Source organism: Danio rerio, chromosome 8 (assembly GCF_049306965.1).
Source record: "Danio rerio strain Tuebingen ecotype United States chromosome 8, GRCz12tu, whole genome shotgun sequence".
Taxonomy (NCBI): domain Eukaryota; kingdom Metazoa; phylum Chordata; class Actinopteri; order Cypriniformes; family Danionidae; genus Danio; species Danio rerio.
In genome coordinates, this window is record NC_133183.1 from 30,804,024 (window position 1) to 30,828,551 (window position 24,528).

The 24,528-nt window shown below is 32.8% G+C and overlaps 1 protein-coding gene across 12 annotated transcripts in view; it reads left to right on the plus strand.

Annotated features, from left to right (window-relative positions):
• Positions 1-1,091: 1,091 nt before the first annotated feature.
• ccser1 (coiled-coil serine-rich protein 1) overlaps positions 1,092-24,528 on the plus strand; it is a 149,147-nt gene continuing 125,710 nt past the window's right edge. For all 12 annotated transcript variants that reach the window (XR_012384424.1, XM_068218492.2, XM_009304062.5 and 9 more), the window contains exons 1-3: positions 1,092-1,308; positions 3,291-4,442; positions 9,477-9,661. Coding sequence is in view for 11 of the 12 variants with exons in the window: in XM_068218492.2 (XP_068074593.2) it covers positions 3,317-4,442; positions 9,477-9,661 (1,311 nt within the window). In the remaining variant the exon portion in view is untranslated. The remainder of the gene's footprint in view (positions 1,309-3,290; positions 4,443-9,476; positions 9,662-24,528) is intronic.

Here is a 24,528-nt window from a genome sequence, read left to right on the forward strand (position 1 = left end):
ATAAGTTACTTAATTATTAATAACTACAATTAAGAATAAACAAATAATAATAATGATGATAATAATAATAATAATAACAATAATAATAATAATAATAATAAACCTAGCTCTTTATGATACAATGAGGAATTCATTTAAGCCTAATCTTAGGTTTGTACAAACTTATGAAGGCCTATTAATAACATTATCCACAGCCTTTGCAAACCACCCTGACCTTATTCACAACAATCTGGAGTACTACATAAAAAATTGTGTTGTTACATCATAGAAGTGTTGAATTTAAATATGATGGAGACTTCTCAAGGAAGTTAATATATAAGGTCAAATGGTTTGATGAACAAAAAGTCAAACAAAAATGAAAAAGAACAAAAATTAAAACAGCAATCACATTTTGTAAAATATTTTGTCAGCAATGTTCACTAACTTAATATTTAATTGTCATGTTGTCTGAGAGGCAATTTTGTCCCAAAATTCAGATAAGATGAATTTCAATTGTGGACATTAAAAGCTATAATAGCTATTCAACTGTTTTTGGAAAGGACAGAGAAGGATAGAGAGAAATTGATAATAATCAGGGAGAATAAAACTGTAATCAAGTAATCTATTAAAAGTAACTGTAATCTGATTATTTTAAAGGAATTATAATCTAATCACAAGTGGGCTACTGTATTTATGGAATCTGATTAGCCGACATAATCAAGATTACATGGAATCCACACTGTTTACAATGCACACAACAAGACACAAGAGGAATAATGAATGGATTGTAATTGCATAATAACACCACAATAAAATATTTAGTCATAATATAAAACATACAACTGTCTTATTACGGGTGATTACAAAATAGCTCACGAATAACAGGTAACAATAATAAAATCATATTGCCTTTTGCCTACATGTATTAATGGCATTTATACCCTTAAACGTAGTCTTTACACAATTCTACAATAAGACAGCTATTCATAAACTAAACTTTGATTTGTTCATATACACAAAACATACATAATGTCAAGCAGGTTTATATAACAAGCTCATCTTTTGCTGCACCTGTGCGCCGTCTTTAAATGACGCTCACGCAGGTACCTTGCGTCACGCGCAGAGGCGGAAACGCGGAAGCCAAGCGCGAGCAGCACATTCCACGTCACTTGTGGTGGATTCACAGCGAGCGAGACGCGATTCTGACATGACAATTTAGCACTTTGACGTGAAACTCGCCGGATGTGATGCCACGAGTGTTTTGGCTTCAGGCTCAAACTGACAGCAGGCGCAATATCAGCGAGTTGTGAACAGAGGATTCGCGTGAAGGTAATGTTTGTGTGCGGATTCATGGACTGCGGGAAGAGCGCTTATAGCAGGCGGCTGCTCTATGTCGCTGTTTTATTGGTTATTCAGCCTTGAGTCCATCATTGTTAATGATATGATGGCGATATACAAAATAAGGTCATTATTTCGCAATGGCTACGTCCCAAAACATAGCTAGTTTCCTGAAAAGGCAGCATTTCTTGGGCTCCTAAATATGATTCACGCGCTTGTTGATGCCCAAAACATGCTGTTTGGAGAGGCAGCTCACATCATTTTATAGGTTATTGGTCCTTTTTGTTTTGACTCATTGGTTATCACACGTAATAAGTCTTTAAAATATCTTAATTGCTTGAAATAATTCCTCAGATTTAATGCAAGTAAATGACTAAACCTGTTTTTCTGTTTGTTAGTGTAAACCTCCAAATGCCCTTTGCAGTATGTAATTGTGATGCACCTGTCTCAGGAACTATTAATTACTGTAGGTTGTATGCCCTTGTAAGAAAACAAGTTTATACATTATTATTATTATCATCATAATTTGGGTAAATGTAATATTGTTTGTCATTACGTATAAAACATCCCCAGTCAGTCAAGCTAAGTCAAGGGTGTATCTTGAACTGTCACAACAGTGTTATGGGGTGTGTACAGTACATGTTTTGCAAATTTGTTGGAGGGAACACCTTCATATTACATTTACTGATTCACAGATTTTTTTTTCAGCATAGCACTATATTGGCAGTAGGTCAGCATAGTTTGCTTAATGTGCTGTAATTAATTGTGCTCAGCAAACTGTAATGCAAGCCTCCTGGATTTTTTTTACCCTTGTGAGTCTAAATCTTACCTTTTTTGCTTACCTGACATTGCAGATTGCAGAGGTTTTATAGCCCCCTTTTTTTAAATTAAACTTGTATATATAATTTAGATGGTTTACAGTTTTACAACATAAAAAACTCAAAAATTACTGTGATTGAGCTTTTTTTCGGACCTCCTTTTTTGATAATTGGACTGTTTTTTTTCTGAAACTCATTTTATGCTACATTTGTAGCTGTTGTAGTATTTTATCTTTCATTTAAACATATACCGTATCACCGAGTGCAAAGTGAATATTATACAATGTCATATTATTTAATGCAATGAACAGTGTATACTGAACGCTTGGTTGCAAAATCTGATATTTATTTTAATATTAAAAATATTTTTTAAGATCCATCAATTTGAAAAACAATCAAATTTGAATCGAAACTTGATTTTTTTTTTTTAATCAGCTTACAGCTTAATTTACATACATACAGTATTTCAAAACAATGCAGTATCCCGATAAGTTTGTGTGCACTAGGATTTGTATTAACTTAAAGAGAGTTCAGGCAGTTTTCATGCATTGCACAGAGAGAATGGCATCAGTATGGAGTAGTGGCAAGCTGAGTATAGTCCAGGATAGTTTAAAACCAAATATTCAAAGTTGCTTGCTGCATTTTACATTTTTGAATTAGACAGGATTGTGAAACAAGGCAACTATGAACACTAAGAATGTACTGTATGCTCCTGTGCATTTGCACTCGGGTATTGGATTTTAATCTATGTCATATCTGAAGTCCTGGTTCCGACACTTAATACAAACAGAAAAACTTACCAATAATGTAAGTTAATGTAATATATATGTAGTAAATGGTTTATAGACAACTGCATAGCTGTGTAAATTGTGGTATTTTTCTCCAAATGACCACTATCATGTGGGTTTGCTTGTGAAGTGTACTGCGCACATGACTGGCAGAGCAGCACTGAACATCATGTGAATTGTTTCATAGTGTTTCTAATAGTTTAGTTTTCTTTCAGATTTCTTGTAATGTAAAGGAAATTTGGCCACAGTGACTGCCTTGTAGAAAATCCCAAACTGCAAAAAACTGAATCAATTTGGCGTGAAGTTCCGTTCCTGTATGTGTCTGTTTATCATTCTAATGTTGAGTGTTTTTCCCCCTTCTTTACAGAGTGTCTGATCTGGTGCTCAATCTTCATGGGTGAATCAGGGACCCGTCGCTCCACCCTGGTTTCCAGGCTTCCTATCTTCAGGCGCAGCGCCCGAAAGAGGCAGGACTCCCTCCCTTCCTCACCCTCTTCTGGCGGTGTTGGCAATGGCGTCCACACTTCTTCCCCCTCCAGCACGAACTCCAGCTCCAGCAGCACGAGCAAGCGCCGCAGCCTTTTCCGCACACCATCCCTCAGCTTCCACAGCAAGAGGAACAGTGACCCAATCCAGCTCAACCTGGACAATCGCACCCAGGGGACTGATCCCACTTTTCAAGATGGTTGCATCTCAAAGACTCGCCATTCATTTGGATTTGGTGGACACAAAAAGAAGATCACCCGATCTCATACGGAAGACCTTGAGAAAGCTTCTGCCAACAGAAACAGCGTGTTTATTAACTGCATCAGCTCAGGTACGAATGAGGGAGATGATTCGGGGTTTCTTGATGACGTGAGCAGCAAGAGATCTTCCAAACATAAGAAGCACCTGCTGCCCAAGTCCTTCTCCGCTCATCAGCGGTTACCCAAGAACTCTGCTAATATCCCAGACCAGGTTAAAGGTCAGGACGGGGTGGAAGAACCTCCTAAAACTGGTACCCCAGGTTCCTGGCCTGGAGAACTGGCGGAGAGTTCCCTACAGTCACCTATGATCTCAGAAGACCGCACCACTGCAATCACACCATCTGATTTCGTCCATGTCACAGAAGACTCCGTCTCGGAAGTGGATGCTTTGCCGGCTCCCAGTCCTGCTGCTCCTCCAGAAACCTCCAGCCAAGCTGTTTCTACCTCGCAGGTGTCCTTCACTCCAGCCGAGGGCACCTCGGAAAAGCCCCTACTGCCAGATACCAGCCACACAGCCAACACACAGTGCGAGAGCACCACTGCCCATACAGAGCCAGTCACACTGCAGATGGTGAAAGAGCTGAATCCTAATCCAGAGCAGTCAGAGGCCAGTGAGATTGATCAAGCTCCAGAACTCAGTGAGGACAGCAGCTCCAATCCAGATCCCCGTGAGAGAAGGTCCAGAAATTCTGTACTTATTCAGCAAACAGGAAGATTATCAGGCTTGAGCAAACTGGAGACCAGACCAAGTCACCTGAGAAAGCCGCACACAGGTAATGTGTTTTGTTTTTCTATTTTGAATATTACCGTAGAGGCTGTTTTCTGTTTTAAGAGGAACACATTTAAAGGGAAATTGTTTGCATACTTGTTCCTTAGCAGAAACACTTTAATCAGTTTTTAACCAGTTCCTGTAAGCTACAAGATTTCATATCTACAGTAGCTGCTATGACCTCGTAGCGTCCTAGATGATTTGGTGTTTCTGCCTTGATTATAAAGTGATGATGTGAGGAAATCTTTAATATTCTACTAGGCTAAGAGTGTGGGTGAGCTGTCAACTCCAGAAAATGTAAAAAAATAAAATTTTTAAATAAATAAAAACAAAATTAAAATATGTATACTCACACGCTCACTATCGATCAAACATTTTTTTTTGTTTGTTTTATTAAAGAAAATCATTCTTGTCATCAAGGCTGCATATATTAAATGTAAAAAAAAAGAATAATAAATTATTCAATATTTATAAAAAAATGTGAACAACTGCTCTCTTATTGTATTTATTTTCAAATGAAATTTTTACTCCATTCATTATTGCTTTTATTACTATTACCATTAATATGAATAATAACAACAACAACAACAACAGCAGCAATAATAATAATAACAAAAATAATAATAACAATATAAAAAAACAACAATAATAATTTATATTAGAGGCATTACTGAAGGATCGTGTGACTGAAGCTGAAAATTCATCATTAAAATCACTGTAATAAATGATTAAATTAAATGATAAACTACTTTACTTTTAAACAGTTATTTTTTAGTGCAATAACATTGCACAATTTTACAATTTGTACTGTATTTTTGAAAAAATAAATGCAGCCTTGGTGAGCAGGAGAAGTTTATTTTAAAACATTTCAAAATCATACTGACCCCAAACTTTTAACTTGTTGTGTATATGAAAAAGGTTCTGCTATAGTTGCCCAGATATGTATTACCTGTGTTTTTATTTAGTTGTAAAAATAACAACCAAACTAAAAGATATTGGTTTGTCCATCATGAGTAGGAACATTTGCAGATAACTGTCACTTTGCCATATTACGTGGCTACTTGCATAAATAAATGAATTATGCAGTTAAAGCATACAGGTATCGTGGATAAAGTATGTCTGCTAACCTGGACTGATGATGTTATTTAAAGCCCACATTTTCTTTTTAATTCAAATTCAGTATTTGAAATAAAGAGAATCAATTAATGAATATGGAGAATGTGCTCCAGTATTTCCTTCATTCCTTCCTTCCTTCCTTCCTTCCTTCCTTCCTTCCTTCCTTCCTTCTTTTCAAGTAATGATTATGAGTTGGATCTTGAGCAGATTTCTTGCTTGACTGGATTAATTCAGCAAGAAGTTTTAGAAAGCCACTTGATATGCAAATTAAAAAGTCTACTGCTACAAATTATTTATTACTTCTTGAAAATCTATCACGTGGTTAAATCATTTTAGATAAGATAACATTTTATTGAGAGAAGGCAAAACATTGAAGGGTAAATGAGTTACAACTTGTGTGCAGTTTTTTTTTAATTCTGTCAAATCAAGAATTCTTGTTCATTTTTATTTTTTCAAAGCCGTTTTTTTTAGAAAATTTGTTTTTTGCTCCCATTTTTGTTTAACTTTTTCATTTTCTTTTTTTCTTATTTTTTTCTCTTTTTTGTGAGTTAATTGTTACGATAGTGTATTACATTTTTTTGTAATATTTGAAAATCAAATATCTTTCTATCTATCTTTCTTTCTTTCTTTCTTTCTTTTTAAGAAAACACATAATCTATTAACGGATCAGCATGAAGTTTTCCAGAAATCCATTTGATATGTGAATTAAGAAGTCAGTCACTACTGCTCCAAATTATTTATTACTTTTTTCAAATCTGTCACATAGTTCATCATTTTAGTTAAAATAGCATTTTAGCCCTCATTTATACAAGCTTTTCATTATATGTTGCCTAAAAAATACAAAACTGGTCTCCACTGCTCTGAGAACTATTGTAAAGTAAAGTATTCTTGCACACGCTAACAACAACTGGAAAAAAAACCCTGCTTTTACAAACGATGCTTTTATGCGCCAGCTCGTCTGCATTTTTCTTATAACCTATGATTTTCCCTTCAGTAGAGGATACTTTTACATTGCAAAAGCTTTCACTCCGAAGTGCCTGTGGCTTAGAGCGTTATGGGAAACTAACCAGCTCCTCTATATTGAATTTCCTCCACTGGTGACCTGATATTGGCTTTACTATAGATCGTCTTGCAAGAGAGAGTGAACTTTACACTCAGTGGGTTCAAATACAGGCTTGGAGAGGTTTATTAATATTCATGTGAATGATTAAACTCCTTTTAAGATTATTAGGATGTTTTTAAGTCATGCATATTTATTTAGATCGGAGGAAAGATGTCTGTATATAGTCAAGCCTGTTTGTACAGTAACTAGTTTTTGCACTACAGAAACTTTTTTGTGAATATATTTGCTGTAATAAATTAGATTGTTTAGTAGTGCTTGTTGGGCTTGTCACTGTATCAGGGGTTTTCTTTGCAATATTTTGGATATTTGTATCAACGTGGTTCAGGTTTTCAAGCATTTATGATTATAGCATTGTAATGAAGAAAACTGTCAACACTGTGTTGGTCTCTTTCATCTGTTGATGTCATTTAGCATTTAATCATTTAATGACTAGTTCTAAATGATTAAACCATTCATTTAATTCAGATCTCCTGGAGTGGTTGAGAAGTAGTTTGTGCCCCAGGATTAACACTTCTTTGTGTGTTTAATATGTTTGTTTACAAATGTTTTACATTCTTCAGATTGTGTTCAACAGCCTACATTATAGTCCACTGAGAGCTTTCTATACATACAATAAGATACTACACTCTATGTTAGTTGTCACTGGGTGGTACCTTTTCAAAAGGTACAAATTTGTACCCAAAAGGTCCATATTAATACCTCAAGGGCACATATAAGTACCTAAAAAGTACAACATTTTTTCTCTTAAAATATTTAGGTACTAATATATACTTTTTAAGGTACCAATATGGAACCTTCAGGTATAAATGTGCACCTTTGAAAAAAGTACCACCCCAGTCACAGCTTACGTACCATTATTTCTGAGAGTGTAGGCACACACTTATATTTATTGAAAGGGAAGAGAAATCTATTTGTATTGAGTATAATAATATTTTGACTATAAAACATATTTTATTAGTATTTAAATCTCTAAATGATATCATCTTTTAAGGGAAAGGTGTCTTCTGGAGGATTTTGCTCCATGCAACAAAAGACATTTGTTGATACTTTAAATATTTATTCCTAATGTTAGCTTGAATATAGTCAATGCTGCTTATATGGCATTAAAACAAACAAATAAATAAAAATACATACACATATATATATATATATATATATATATATATATATATATATATATATATATATATATATATATATATATATATATATATATATATATATATATATATATATATATATATATATATATATATATATAAAAACTATCAAAAAAACAAAACATATTTTTACCTGTGGAATTGGCAATCATTTACAAAATGTTTAAAACTATATTCATATGCATTAGGGCTGCAGAATATATTGTTTCAGCATCGATATCGCAATGTAAGCATTTGCAATAATCACATCATTGGATCTGCAATGTCAAGCATGGCTTATTATTGACCAGGAGCTTGAAGATTATTAGCAAAGTTTATTAATTGCATTTTTTTAGGTGTGTTTTCTCTTCCTGTTAATCATATAAGGGGGGGTTGAAGCATACAGGGACAAGCATTTGTAGCTTTAACAAATATTTTTCAATATTTGAGTTCAACTGCCATTAAGACTAAACAAATATTAAGCAGTTTTTTTTTTCTCTCATTTGCATGTTCCCCCCTAAAAATCTAGTTTAACGTTAATTTGAATAATTTATGCGTGTATGCAATGCCCTATACAAATGACCTTGAAATATGGAATTCTTCTCAAAAAGAGTTTTTTATCTGGTGAAATATGTTTCATATCGCAATGTATATCTTGCAGCCCTAATATGCATGTACTATAACACTTTGTAGTAATTTATAAAATAAATATAGTTTTTAGTATTTTTGTATTTAAAAGTATATCTTAAATACATTACCTATTTTAATAATTTTGTTGTTTTTATTATTATAAAACCATTTTCATCAAAGCCAAAAACATTTAATCAAAAGTACAAGATAGACCGTTTTGCTGTTTAGTATTAGAATTTGAATATACTAGTTCTTTTTTCTTTATTATATTGTAATAATTGATTGGTTACTGTGATGGCAAAGCTTAATTGTACACTGCCAATACCAATGTACAAGTAACAGTTAGTTCAGAAAACTGCGTAATATTTCTGTGATACATTTGTTAAACGGCAGTAAGCCATTAGACTGTAATTGTACAGAACTGCCCATCTATATAATCACCTTGCTATTTTTAAAGTTTTCACATTTTTTTTGTTTTGCTTTTGCTTTGAGCAGGTTCATAAGATCAGTTAAAACTTTTATTTAAAATTTTTTTTTAATTTTTTTTTTTATAAAATCAGTTGTTCACTCCTATATATATATATATATATATATATATATATATATATATATATATATATATATATATATATATATATATATATATATATATATATATATATATAATATATTTATATATTTATATATATATAAAATTATTTTGAAATATTTATATTTATTGAGTAATATATCGGTTATCGGCCTCCAAATCTTAAGAGTTATCGTATCGGCCAAAAAATCCATATTGGTCCATCCCTAATATATAGACTTCATGTATATTTTGATATATTATTAAAATATTTTATTCATAAAGATAATAAAAGTTAATCATGAATTTAAAACTATGCTAAAACGCAGATCTTATCTCAAGTTATAGTAAATAATGAAGTATTGTCATAGTTTTACGCTTTTTTTTTAGAACTGCTTCATTACTATTGACTTATTAACCAGCAGCTTTTTGTCTTTAATTTGTGTTTTATATCCTCCTCAGTGTCCATGTGCAGTAGCGTGAGCCCATATCATGAGGTGATGCGTTTGGAGAGACGTTTACGCTCGGCCTCTGAGGGTGCAGGAGGACCCAGACTTCACCTCAATCTCAGGGATCCTCACTGCACGGATGCCAACACTTTATCCAAGCAGAGAACTAGCTCTTCATCCTCCAAACTGGGCAGCCTGGTAAATATGAATGCAACCCCTCCCCTGCTCAGACGTTTATTTTTAAAAAGTCTATCATAGTCTGTTTGATCTATATGCATGAGTGTCTTTGAAAAATCATTGATGCAGACTCTCACTGCGTCTTCTGAGGGATTACATTCCCACCCAGTGATCTAATCGCAGAGCTTAATTAAACAGACAAATCCTCTCACACCATTTTACCCAGCAGGTCAGCTGGGCCAGTATCCATTGGATAACTTTTTTTCAGTGGCAGATGCCAATGCTTGATGTAGAGTGCAAGTTAAATGAATTCAGCCCTCTGCAGCTATAGTTAAAATTTCTCTGTAAATGTGTACTTTAGTCTTAGCATTTATAAATATTGTTTATAGTGATAAACTTGATATTTACATTTATTGTTTTGTTCTGTACAGTTTTCCATGAGCGAGGGACTAAAATATAATGTTTAAAATGTTACTGAACATTTTGTTTACACTATTGAAATGCTTAAACACTAATCCTAATTATCTTCTCAAAAAGGCAACTTTACATTGGGCATTTTATATATATTGTATCTGTACTATGTAATTCATGTTTTTATTTTCCCCAGTTTATTTATGCATTTGAATTCCATTATAGGACCTTGATCCTTAATTAAACAACTTTTAACCTTGAAAAGTTAGAAAAAAAATACTTATTAACATTTTAATAGTGTAAGTGATACATTGTCTGGGTTGTATTATGTGGTATTATGGACTTATTTGTTTATATGTTATATCTAATACTATATATTTTATTTCAAACTACTAAAATGTCATGAAAAAATCACTTTGTTAAACTGTAGAGTTAAATTTTCAACATCAAAAGTTGACAAAGCAGAACTCAAGGTCCTACATTGCAATTCACAACTGTACACATATAGATATATTTAAATAAGCCATAAATAAACAAAAACATTTGTGAATATATTGTTAATCAAATTATATTTTTTACAGTGTATGGACAATTGACCTCCACACCCAAAAACATTAGACAAATGCATTAGACAAACGTTTTTTGTGATTTTTTTTTTAAAATTTATTTTTATTTTATTTATTTATTTTAAAAATGACAAATTTTGTGGTGGAAATTACGGAATTACTAGAAATGTGTGTGCGTGCGTGCGTGTGTGCGAGTGAGAGAGCTAGTGCTTCCCCTACGATAATACACCTAAAACACACCTATTGTCGTAAAACTCGTCAATGACAATGAAGCGTTTTCTCTCGTTAACTGCAGGGAAAGAGTTAAACAAAATAATTTATAGATTTGACGCAGATCATAATACCAGCCATACATGTAAAGCAAAAATAATGTCCTTCAATTCGGTCATGCCCTGCGGCCATCATCCTTGAACCAATCTCCATCATTTTAAGCTGCTTGCTTTTCTGTTTGTTCCATTGTTTCGTTTGTTAGACGTTTGCTTCCACTTTGTTTTGCAGTCTGAAGTGCGTCATGCGCACAAAACGCCCAATTTATGCCACAGGATGTCTAATCCCATCTTTGCATTGACTTCACATGTAAATCACTTGTGCTTCAACCACGTATGCTTCCCCCTGTTTCCAATAATATAATGATTGGGAGGGCACAGATGAGATGTAATTTTTATGCACTGTGAATGCATTGTCTAGAAGACATGTAAAACAATTAATTGCTAGCTGAAATAAAAATGGTTTGATTATATGGTTTGGAATTAGATGTTTTATGAGATTATTTACATTTTTTTGTCATTTATTTTGCGTTTGATTTAGAGTTTTGCATGATGCAAATTGCAATTTTTTTTGTTGATTTTGAGTAGGATTCGGCAATCACAGAATCATGAAAAACTAGTTGGTCTAATAAGAAATAAACTCCCCAAAATACAATTCAAATGTGAAGTTTTAATTAAAACAAAACCAAAGTTTGAATAAAAAATTAAATGTAAATATTAATTAAACAATAATGATAATGATACATAGTAACAATAATGATAATAATAAAAATGTGTAACTGATAGTTATAAACTGTTCAATAAAAAAAAACCCTTTTAAAAAATCCAATAATGTTCTTTTTCATTCAGTTTTTATATGTGGACTAAAGCTTTTGAAGATCAGAAAAAGAACTTTATTTTTGTGTGCTATTTTCCAATCCTTTTGAAGCAGTAATGTTTGAATTATATCCCAGTGGTACTGAAAATATTATTGAGATATCAAACGTTATGGTAATGTATTGAAATGAGAAAGTCCAGTATCTTGACAACACTAGTATGAATGCACATTGACTTGGAAGGTTCAGGTTCTGTTAAGTCATTACTGTGTCAGAACTTGCACCTGAAAAAATGGTGTATATTTGAATCGACTCTAAAAATTTATTGAAAAACCTATGCAGAAGATAGATATAAGAACATTTTCAACTCATTGAATATGCCGTGGAGTACAGTTTAATCAATAATCATGAAATATGGCACTGCCGAGAATCTTCCTAGAGCAGACTGTCCTCAAAAACCCGAGCGATTGTGTGGTGATTTATTGTATCACTTGGTCTCATGGATCCACATTTCTCATTCAAAAGTTCAAGCCGTTTGATTAGCAATTTTGTGGTTGTGTAACAAAGTTCTAAGCATCCAACATTTCTTCTCTACTACAAGTATTTATTAAAGCCGCCATCTGTTCATTAAAAGTAGACTCCAGAAAAGTTTGTCCTTTAATCTCTTTACAAGGCCTCACAATAAACCTGTGGATTATGCATAATAACGGGAGCATTGCTCACAGCAGGCCATTTGAAGCCAGATTGTGTGGAAGTTTCTAGAAGGCAATGGAGCACTGCTGTAGCAGCACTTTAAATGTCTGTTGTGAGGTTTTCAAGGTTTGTACTAAATGTGTATATAGTTTGCATGCTAACATAGAGAACATAATAAGCCACTTTTTTGCGTGAGATTTTATATTTTCTTCAAATATTAAATAAAAATACTGATATTTATATGCTATCAAAAGTTTAGGTTTGGTAAAGATTTTTATGTATTTTTGTTTTTTATTCGCTTCCTAAAATAACACGGTTAAAAATTGGGAAAATTTGTATATTGTAAAACATTTGAATCCATTTCCCCTTATGTTAATTGTTTGTACTCTGAATTTTTAAATTTATAATATTAACACAATGCAGCTCAGTAGTTTAATGTTTTATAACTACAACTTGATATTAAAGTTGTTAGCCAAGCTGTAGTATAAAATATCCTAATTCTTATATAATTTAGCATATTATTAGCATACTTCTAACATTGATTAGCATGTTGCTTCATGATTGTTGCACATGTTTCTTATATGAATTAGCATGCTGTTAGCATGTTTCTAACATTCATTAGTATGTTGTTAACATGCTTCTAGTGCAAATTAGCATGTTGCTAGCATGTTTCTAGCATATATTAGCATGTTAGTAGCATTGTTTCAAGTATGAGTTGACATGTTGTTAGAATTGGTTGCTAGGGATTGTCTAGGAATTTAAAAGGTTATCAGGGATTGGCTGCTGGCTAGACAAAGTAAATGAGGCCACTCTTAAGTCTGTGGAACAGTCTGAGGCAAAGTTATAAGCTCAGAAAGTTTAATACAATGTTAAGTCAGTGGGACTTATTCGTAATAAAAATACTGTTATTTTTTTTCATAATAGTTTTTGGAATACCGAAAGTCAGATCAGTCAGAAAAGATATAGCAACCTAGGTCAGAACAGTTTGAAGGTCTGATAGACATTAGAGCGATAATGTTTATTGTAATTATGGTGGCTTTGCATTTTTATAATGTATCCAATTGCATTTTCTAGCACTATTTTTTATTTATTTATTTATTTTTTCTAATCTGTGAAACTTGTTTTAATGTTAAGGCTTTAATGTTGCATTTATACAGTAAATTCTGTTTTTTTTTTTTTTTTTAATTGAAGTATTCCATGATTCTGTCTCCAATGTGGTAGCAATTTTCCCTCTACATTATTCCTTATTGACCCATCATTTTTCAGAAATCATTTTAATATACTGATATGAAAATTTATTTGTTAAAAATAGGTCTAATTATTGCTTTTGTGGAAACATGATATAATCTGATATTATGGTAAAAATAAGACTTTTATTTTATACTTTTTGCCAACTTAAGGACTATGTGTGAGCTAACAGCAATATAGCAGCAGCATTTATTCAAGAGTAATTACCGCGTCTGCTACAATTACAGAATTTGACAATAATATTTACGTTATTGAAAATATGCTTTGACATTATAGATGTCTTTGTTACTTTTGATCAATTTAATTTACCCACAAAATCAGAATAAATGAGCTTGAGTGAGATTTTGTTCTGTTGTTGTTATATAAATGCTTGATCAATTTAACGTTCCCATAAATCAGAATGATTAAGCTTGGGTGAGATAGAAGCACATTTTTTGTACGAACGGGACCTTTACAGGAAAAGATATTTTCAATAAGTAAAGTAAAACAATTGCTCATATATTTGGCTAGTTCCTACCAAGTTATAAAGCCTTTGTTTCGTCTTTGAATAATGCAGTCCGCACCTGCACAGCTTGAGGCCAGAGTAATTGCTCTTGTTTTCCAGCGTAGCGGAGGAAAACGCCACATCCTGTGTTATTGTTCTTTAATGCTTGCTAAGGTGCCACTGCTAATTTGTCATCAAATCATGTGCCTTGTAAAAAATAGCGTGTGAGGTTTACCTTCACTGTGGCTGTGGGCTGACCTGGCCTTTCCATTTACATTATCCTGTTTGGCAGTTGTTCTTGGACGAGGGTACGTCCTGAGGGGGTTTGTCAACAGAAATCAGCAGTCTTAAGGAACATGCTGCGTCTTTTGTGGGACTTTGAGGATACGCATTCTTGTTTCTTAGGTGCCGTGCCAGATACAGAGATATATTAGGCCTCGTTTTATTTGTAGGATAAAACTGGTTCATTAGAGGAAAATCCTCTTATAAGTTGCAATCAATCCAAAGTTGACAGCTCCAGTCAAAGTTCAGAGAAGAGGCAGGATTTTGTGAGTGCTGATTGCGGAATCATTAACCTTGTAGTTTGTGATGTCTGATTTGTGAATGAATTATTTTCTTTAGTTAATGTTAATTTGACTAAAAATGACTAACTCCAACATGATCAAGAATATTTCTTTCTTCATAAGTGCTTTGTGGCTCCAAAGTACATTATAAAAATGCTGGGTTCCAAACATTTCCTTCATGTTGTCCCAAAACAAATCGATTAAGTTAACTTAATTGTTTTATATTTAATCCACTTAAATTTTTAAAAATAATTAGGTTGTCTCCCAAATAAATCTGAAGACTTGTGTTGTTTCAACTCGTTTTAAATGAGTATTTTGATCAAGCAGCAAAAGTATTTTTTTATTTGCATGTTGTGCTCCATACTCCAATTCAATAGGTGTTGGAATACAAACCTTTAAGTTGGTTTGCTAGAAATGAGAATTTTTTTTTATTTCCATGCCTCACTTTGAAATCAGATGAATTCAGATTACTCAAATGTTAAGCCAATAAATGTCCACAGATGCTTTGAGTAAACTATAAGTAATATTAAAGTTAGTAGGATGTTTTTAAAAAAAACTTTTTGTCATAAAATAAATAGTAATGAGTAGGGCATTTCAGGGGTTTGTTTTAATAACACTCGGTTCCACCAGTCACGTCCTACTCATGTTGTTTAACTGAAACATTTAGGTAAAGATGTGGAGATAACTAATTTGTGCAATTTGTTTTGGCACATTAATATCCAATTTTTATGATTAAGTGATGGTTGGAAGTATCATGTGTTAATGTAGCTGTAAAAGATTATATTTTTATACACTTGCATGATTATTGTTGTGTATCATGCAGTTCATACAGTCAAAGTTAAAGTCAAAGTTAAAAATTGAGTTGGCGTAACTTGTTTCAGTTAGGTGCAATTAAGTGAAGTTGAGTGAAAATGGACTGTAAAACCAAACAGTGAGAAGAGTTGCTATCTACATTTTAATAATACATACAGTTAAAGTCAGAATTATTAGCCTGCTTGTTTATTTTTTCCCCAATTTCTGTTTAATAGAGAGAAGATTTTTTCAACACATTTCCAAACATAGTTTTAATAACTCAACTGATTTATTTTATCTTTGCCATGATGAAAGTATATAATATTTGACTAGATATTTTTCAAGATACTTCTCTACAGCTTAAAGTGACATTTAAAGGCTTAACTAGGTTAATTAGGTTAACTAGGCAGGTTAGGGTAATTAGGAAAGTCATTGTATAACAATGGTTTGTTCTGTAGATTATAGAGAAAAAAAATTGCTTATAGAGGCTAATAATTTTGTCCCTAAAATGGTGTTTAAACATTTTAAACTGCTTTCATTCTAGCCAAAATAAAACAAATAAGACTTTCTCGAGAAGAAAAAATATTATCAGACATACTGTGAAAGTTTCCTTGCTCTGTTAAACAACATTCGGAAAATATTTAAAACAAGAAGAAAAAAAATCGAAGGGGGCTAATAATCCTGACTTCAACTGTATATCATTTCATAATGTAGTTTTTTTCCCTCATACAAATGGGATTTTTTTTTGTGTATATGTGAGTTATTCTTTTGTGAATTTTCTTTGCTTTTATTCTTTGATCGCCAAACAGTGCAGATACTCATTAACATTTTTTTATGAGGCCTATGTTATGCATAATGTTTTGTGTAAACACAGGGACTGGCAGGAAAAGGGAAGTGTTCCATTGTCATAGTGAGATTTTGTGACCATGTTCACTGCTCTCAAGGGAAGTGTGCCATTTACTGTTCTCTTTGCTCTTCAAACATTAACGTTTGAGGAACTACAGTTTTCTTCTGTAATCTTTGTCCAGCAGGCATGTACTGTAAATCGCATTAACGTTGTTCGGTAATTTTGCTTTGATTCTGCAGCGTTTGCATCAGCAAATTCTTGTTTGATATAGCCTAAATGCTTCATCAACCTTCATATTATTTAGCAGGACACTTTGGTCTTGGTGATGAATGAAACATTTGGCAGTAGCCAGTGAATGTGCCTAAAGCGTTTCACTTAAAAGAAAGTTACATCATTGAATCAGAACTTAACTCTGTTAGTTGTGAGATAGACTTTAAAAAACTGCTGTTATTTGTTTAATTGAAGTTGTCTCTGTGATATAACTAAAGCCTGCACAAATCAGCTGTACAAATGCTAACACTAAGATTTTCTTCAGTCAAATGATTGAATAATTATAAAAACCAAAATTGAAATTCTGTCTAGAAATAGGTTAATGCACTTGTTTTAATGTTAAGTATAAATAGTATAGTTTAATGTTTAGTATAGTAATACAATAGTACTGTATAGTATGGTGTTAAGTCAAGTATAAAAACTCTTATTAATAATTCTAGGATAATAATTCATTTTCTGATTAATTTTTGCTAGATTAGGCATCACACATTTTAGTTATTTCTATATAGAGTTGAAATCAGAATTATTAATTACTCTTTTTAAAATATTTCTTAGATGATGATTAACAGAGAGCCAGACATTAATAATTCTGAATTCAACTTATTATTATCTTTCTGTTTTAAAATGTTCCAAACTGTAAAAAAAGCTCCAATAAAAGTATTTTTAAGCTGTAGAAATAAGTTTTTAAGCTGAAAAAAAAACAAGGAAATTGTTGGGGCAAAGATCAAGCTAAAAGAAACAAACAAGAAAACACCAACGAAGCATGAGTAATGGACAAATGTTTTGCAAAGGAAAAGCAGGCGGTTTGGGATGCATGAGATCCTTCAATGACGAGTGGAGTTAGAGAATTTGTCACTTCTGCTCCTTAGACAGTTGTTGTCTACTGTAGGCAGTGTTTTCATACTTCTGCATAAGTACATTTCAGTTTTTTTTTCTGTTCCTGTAGTATTTACACTGCTTCGTCCACTGGGTGTTTTCAGCATCCTACATTTTGAGTGCATGGAGAAAATGTAGTCTTTCTCATTTAACAGTAATTTTAATGTATTCAATGCAATGGAATAAAACCAGTCTGCTCATTACAGCATGAAAGGAAGCAATCCAATGTTGTTGAAACTAGAACTTGATACCTGAGGTACTTTAAATGTATCCTTTTATTCTAATTGTTTGCTAGCCAAGTGTCCCCATTTTAATACTTGTGATGGATATGCTTTTTCCCACATATAAATTTTCTTTAAAGCACCTTTGAAGAAAGGTTTTGTCTTGTAACAGTCATAGTTTTTTGTTCTCTAGGTGTTATTGATTACTTTTTCTGCAATGAGTTTTACTGTCGAATACCTGGTGTAAACAAGCATATCTATAAATGGCTCTAACAATATGCTCTTTATATTTTGAATGGCATGGTCAAAGTTACAAATAGCTCATTATGGCAGTCTGTATATAATTCTGCTCAAGTGTACACGTATACATATTATCTATCTATGCATGAACTGCACATGCTCACTGCAAAAGTCTGAAAAAACATTTTATGAGATGCTGCTTGCAATAGTGCTATAATAGGGATGTCATGACAATGCTGGTAAAATGAAAAGACGCCTCTTGACTTGTTCAGGGTCAATAAAAGTTTACTTTCAATACAATGTTGATATTTCATTGCCTTGTCTTTTTAAATTTTTTTATAATTTAAAGTAGACATAGTCTTACAAAAAACAAATATTACAAAGCATTTTCAATTTACCTTTTCAGTCAGGTGCATTCAAAATGTTTTGGTGTTGCTCCAGAATTTTTAGCATTTCTTAGAGCTAGTCATCATGTGACAGAATGTGCACTCAATAATACTAAAAAAGCAAACCACCTCAACCAAGTTTTCTCCTCAAGTAATTTTTTATTTTTAATTAAAAATATAATTCTGTAAATCTAGTTGCAGTAGCATTGTAAAAAATGTGATTTAATAATTTAACAGAAGCATGATTAAAAGCAATGACACTTGTTGCTCATGCATGCATACATCTAGTGATCAAATACAATACCTGACAAAAGTCTAGTCTGCTACCCAAGTTTTAAGAACAACAAAAAATAACTTGACTTCAAGTTTCATTTGGTATGATAAGTGGCTTATATGAAAACAAAGGCCTCTAGATTAGGCTTATTTTACCATGATAAAATATCATGCCTTGATTTTTAATTGTTTAACTAGGACAGTAAGGTCTGACTTTGCTTAGACAAAGGTCTTGTTAGAAATATTGTACGGTAAAGAATTTAAAGTCATGATGCAGTGGAAAAAGAATCTCTGCAATCACTCAAATAACTTATTAATAGTCATCTGGAATAGCAAAGAAAGCAGGACTCCCAGAGTTCAACAAGATTCTTTGGATTCATCTTCAATGCCTCCTCTTACCCCAGACATGCGCAATAATGTTCATATCTGGTGACAGGGCTGGCCAATGCTGAAGCACCTTGACCTTGTTTGCTTTCAAGAACTTTGATGCGGAGGCTGAAGTATGAGAAGGAGTGCTATCCTGCTTAATGATTTGCTCTCTTTTTCTGGTTTGTAATGTAATGGGAAGCACAAATGTCTTGATACCTCAGGCTGTTGCCATCAACTCTGCAGATCTTTGTAATGTAACCCCAAACCATGTATTTTCCTTCACCAAACTTGAGTGATTTCTGTGAGAATCTTGGGTCTATGCGGGTTCCACTAGGTCTTCTGCAGTATTTGTGATGATTGGGATGCAGTTTAACAGATGATTCATTGGAAAAAGCTGCCTTCTGCCACTTTTCCAAATGATCAATTAGAAGTCAAGTTATTATTTTTTGCTTTTAAGACTGGGATTGTGTGTTAATTTCTTCCCAGATTTTAATAGAATAAAGTGCACATTAAGAATAACCTGCAGAATGTGAATGTGTTAAAGGCACATTCTTATACTGTATGCTTATGTTTATAATAAATGCATATAGATCTTGTACAGTATCACTGGAATTTTAATGAAAACCATATATTTTCCACTTCAAAAGGACAGGCATCAGCCAAGAAATGCAGTATTACAAATATGTAGTTAATGCTTCAGCCACCATGTATATTTATTGTTCTTTATCAGTTGAGTTGTGAGTAGATGATATGCTAATCAATTTCAGATAATAAGCAATCAGATAAATCTGATTTGGTGCAAAACAACACAGCAAACTACTATTTTAACATCTCTAAGAGGCACATCATGCTCTTAAGGCACATCACAATGGATCTTTCAAATGGGTGACCCGAGTCGGGTCAAATCTGAATCCCAAGGATACATTAGTGCAAATGTTTTCTGACTCCTCATAAAATTTTCTAGTAGCAGCACAGCCTGATTGCGAGTGTGTCTCAGGCCATATCCTTGTATAACCTGTTAACAGGTAAGCTGCTAGAAATAGTGCCTCAGTTTTATTTTTGCACATGGTTATGTTTTTTAAAAACGAGTGATTTCTGAAATACCAAGGGAGAAAAGTTGTTTACATTGGCATTGAACTGCTCTGGCCTTTTTGTCAAGGGCCACAGGATATTTCATTAATGAGTAAAGCATGTTTTCTCCTGACACTGACATGAAAAGATCAGAAAAATCAATCTGAACATCGGGAGATGGAGAGTGAGTCACACTAAATGTCAGCTCTCTGTCACCACCTCAATCCCTCCCAAATAAACACTTGAGGAAAAAAAAGACTATTATCTCATCATCTCTTTTTATTTTTGTCCACACAGACATTTAAGCGAGCACACAAGCAATTTGTGTCTTTTGTCCTTCTGTTTTCAGTGCCTATGGCTGTTGAATTTGTTGATTGAGACGTGCATGTTTATGTTCACAAGGACATTTATGAAGCACGACGCCGTTCTTCTTTAATATCTCTACATAAGGCGTCTGAACAGGTCACCGATTAAGGGTGTGCACTTTATCAATATTACGCTCCTACTGAGATTGTTACGGTAGTGATGCATTATGTTCATTTTGTCATTTGGCATCGTAATATTTCACCGAGGTAAAGGCCATGGCGTTTCATATCCTGAGAGTCTTAATTAGGAGCCCAGCGACCCTTTAATTTCGAGCAAAGTCAAAGTTAAAGCACTTTCCTGTTCTGATGCACTATCCAGTCTTTTGCTCCGTCTTGCTTAATTAGCCACAAGAGCTGCGCTTTTCCACTTTAATAGGACATAATAGCTGCTCTTTTGCCTTTTTGTCTTTTACATGCACTTTTTAAATAAAATTAGCTTCAGATACACTGCATATTAGAGCTTTGCTGAGCTTCGCTTGTGTGCTAGAATAAACGATGGTGTTTTATTATTATTTATTTATTACATTTTTTTTTTTTTACCTGTAGCTGTAAGTCTAAAAGGAATTTTATAATATTGGGCACAAGATGGCAGTGTGACACTTTTGAAAAACATCCCTGTAAAGCTCACTTTGGTTTGAGTTCAGTTTTTTTTTTAGGTGCTGTTTAGTCAGATGTGAGGAAAGGTTGCTGTGGAGGCGTCTTTGAATCAAATTAAATCCTCTTTTGTCATTTTGCATTAACAAACAAGCCATGACACACAGCTGGAGGTCTGGATTGAATTTAAGAAAGTTATTAGTCGCTGCTAACTTTAAAATAGACAATTGAAATGCATATTTTTGTAGGATATAGATTTTTGTTTCATTTTATTTTGCATTAGGTTTTTAAAATTACACAATCTTAATTTATTTTAAAGTATTTTATTTTCTGTAAGCAATGACTTATTGATTCCAGATTTGTCATAACTAGTAACATATAGTTAACATATATATATATATGTATATATATATATATATATATATATATATATATATATATATATATATATATATATATATATATATATATATATATATATATATATATATATATATATATATATATATATACATTGTTTTAGTTATTTTTGTGTTTTATAAAAAAAAAGGTTTTTGTATCTTATTTTAAAAAGATTAATTTTTTTGTTAATGAAACATTCATCAATGACTATAAACAAACATAATAATTTTTTTTAAAATGTAAAATTAATAAAATATATACACTGTAGAGCTATCATTATTATGTTTAAATTACAGAAAGTACTGGAAATAATGCATACTTTAAAGGGCACCACTGATGAAAATCATCTTTTGTAAGCTATTTGGACAGAACTGTGTATAGGTATAGTGCGTCCACAGTCATATTGGGGTGATATAAACTCTTTTTATTATTAAAATTTTTTTATTTCCTGACGTTAAAATTGGTTCCAAATCCCTACTATTCTGAGGCCCACCGCAACGTGATGAATTGATTGACAGCCGCGTATTAAAATGTTTTCGTAATAATGCCTATAATCATATCAACAAAACAGGATGTGCACAAAGCAACTGGGATTTAAAGATCTGTTCAGCTCGCTAGAATCATCTATCCTCATCAAATGCGATCACGAATGAGTTTTACAAGTTTTATGTGTTTATAAAACAGTGCATGTTTGTAACTTTAATGAATTACAGCAATTTACTTCAGCTTTACTTTATCAACACAGTCAAGTGTCAGTACAATTATAAAAGAAGACCCTTCAATCCCAGTTTGTGGACGTTAAATCAAGTTTATTTTGTACATTAACACAACAGATTTCCATACAGCAGTGGATATTAACGTGTATCCTGTCACATTTGCTGTGCAAAAACAGAGCAAAGTTAAACGTGTGCGCTGTATACGTGTGTGTGTGTCTGCTGTGTGTGTGTGCGTGAAATTTTTAACGACATTGTTTGTGACTCATCGCAAAAAGGCTTGAATTAACTCTACATCAAATACTCATTGGTAAAGTTCTTACTGTAGTATTTCTCACAAACGTTATGCGAGATCTGCTTCCTTCATGTCTGTCTGTTCATCTAAGGCAGCCGAGGTGGAGACAGAGGCACACTCTGACAGGCACGTGGAAACGTTATGTGGGGAGAACCAGCATTAAAGGCACTGGCCACAAAAACAGCAGAAAATTTCAATATTCTAAAAGGCATAACAAATAATCTGATGGGTGTTTTGAGCTGAAACTTTACAGACACATTATGGAGACACAAATACTTGTATTAAATCTTAAAAAAAAGAGGTAAAATAGGTATGCTTTAAAACTTAATAGAGATTTCTCATTTAAGAGTCATTAGTAGGCCTACACTTCTGCAGATTTCCGCATATTTTAGCCCATCATTGAATTTATTTATTTATTTGTGTCAATGTGGTAAAAATATATTTCAGTTTTTGTATTAATTTCAGTTATAGTATTGACTAATATGAAAGTTTATGATTTATTTAAAGTACAGTTTGTAAAGTAATATTTTCTGTCTTTTAGTAGATGTTTTATATAAGAAACTTGCTTTGTTTGCCAAAAATGTGAAGCTGCGTCCCAAATGGCACACTATACACTATGCACTCATGTACTTATGCACTTACACACTCAACAGGGTAGTATATGTATGTAGTGTCGTCCCAAATGGCACACTTATGTTTTTTTTACTAAGCGTAAATTCAAACCGTTTCCTTGATGACGTTTGACGGTTGCCAAATCATTGAAGTAAACGGCCGAATTATCAAATAATACCTGCCGTGAGTGTTGCCGCAATCACTATCGGGAGGCGCTATAATCACTCTCGTAAAAGAATTTTGCTTTCACCATCCAAATTAAATAAAGTTATTCAACATGTGCGTCCGATAGCTCCGCCCCTTTCGCTACGTAAGCAAACCTGCGGTCGTTGAGTGCGTGAAGTGTCCATCATTACACACTTCATTTTAGCGGCTGAATGAGTGCATCATCCGGATAATTAAAGTGCACTTATTATTTTTAGAGTTTTCAGTGTGAACGCACTACTTACACTATTTATACTACAAAATGGCGTAGAATAGTGCATAAGTATGCGATTTGGGACGCAGCTTCAATCTTATTGGATTTGCATTGTAAATATTCAATAAAGGTGAAAAAGCTTTTATTTTTATGTTGTATATTAAGTGTTTAGTTATGATACTCTTAAAATAATTCTGCATAAATCCGCAGACTTACAAAATTGTCAGCAGAAACAGCAAACAAATGTTTGCAGATTCTCTCTGGCCCTAGTCATCAGCCACTGCTAAATGCAAAAAAAAGAAAAAGGAATAAATACTTTAAAGGGGATTAAATATGTCCTACTTTTATAATAAAACTAATATTTTATAGATAATAGGTCTCAACAGAAAGGATATATTTATATTGACTTTAAATTCAAATTTACTTGTCATTAATCACTTTTCAACTATAGTGTACAGTTGAAGTCAGAATTATTAGCCCCCCCCCCCGTTTATTTTTTTCCCCCAATTTGTGTTTAACAGAGAGAAGCTTTTTCCAACACATTTCTAAACATAATAATTTTAAAAAACTGATTTCTAATAACTTTATTTGATTTATCATTTATTTGCCATGATGACAGTACATAAAATTTTACTTGATATTTTGCGACATACTGCCATACAGCCTAAAATGACATTCAAGGGCTTAAAAAGCTGCTTTTATTCTAGCTGAAATAAAACAAATAAGACTTTCTCCAGAAGAAAATATTTTATTAGACATACTTTGAAAATTTCTTTGCTTTGTTAAACATTATTTGGGAAATATTTGAAAAAAAAATGGGGCTTATAATTCTGACTTCAACTGTATATGTACATTTATATATTTTCAAAATCAGCCACTTTTAGCTATTGCTCTTATTATAACATTATTTAAAAAGGTAGCTTTTATTTTATGTATTTGCACATCTTAAGTTTATGTAATCACATGACATTATTTGTTGGAAAATGATGCCATTCTATGTAAAGTGTGCCCTGGACTGTTCTCATTGAACTCTCCTTCTGAAAACGTTTTATTTGGACAGTTGGATTATAGTTATTATTCCCCCCTCCCTCTTTTTCC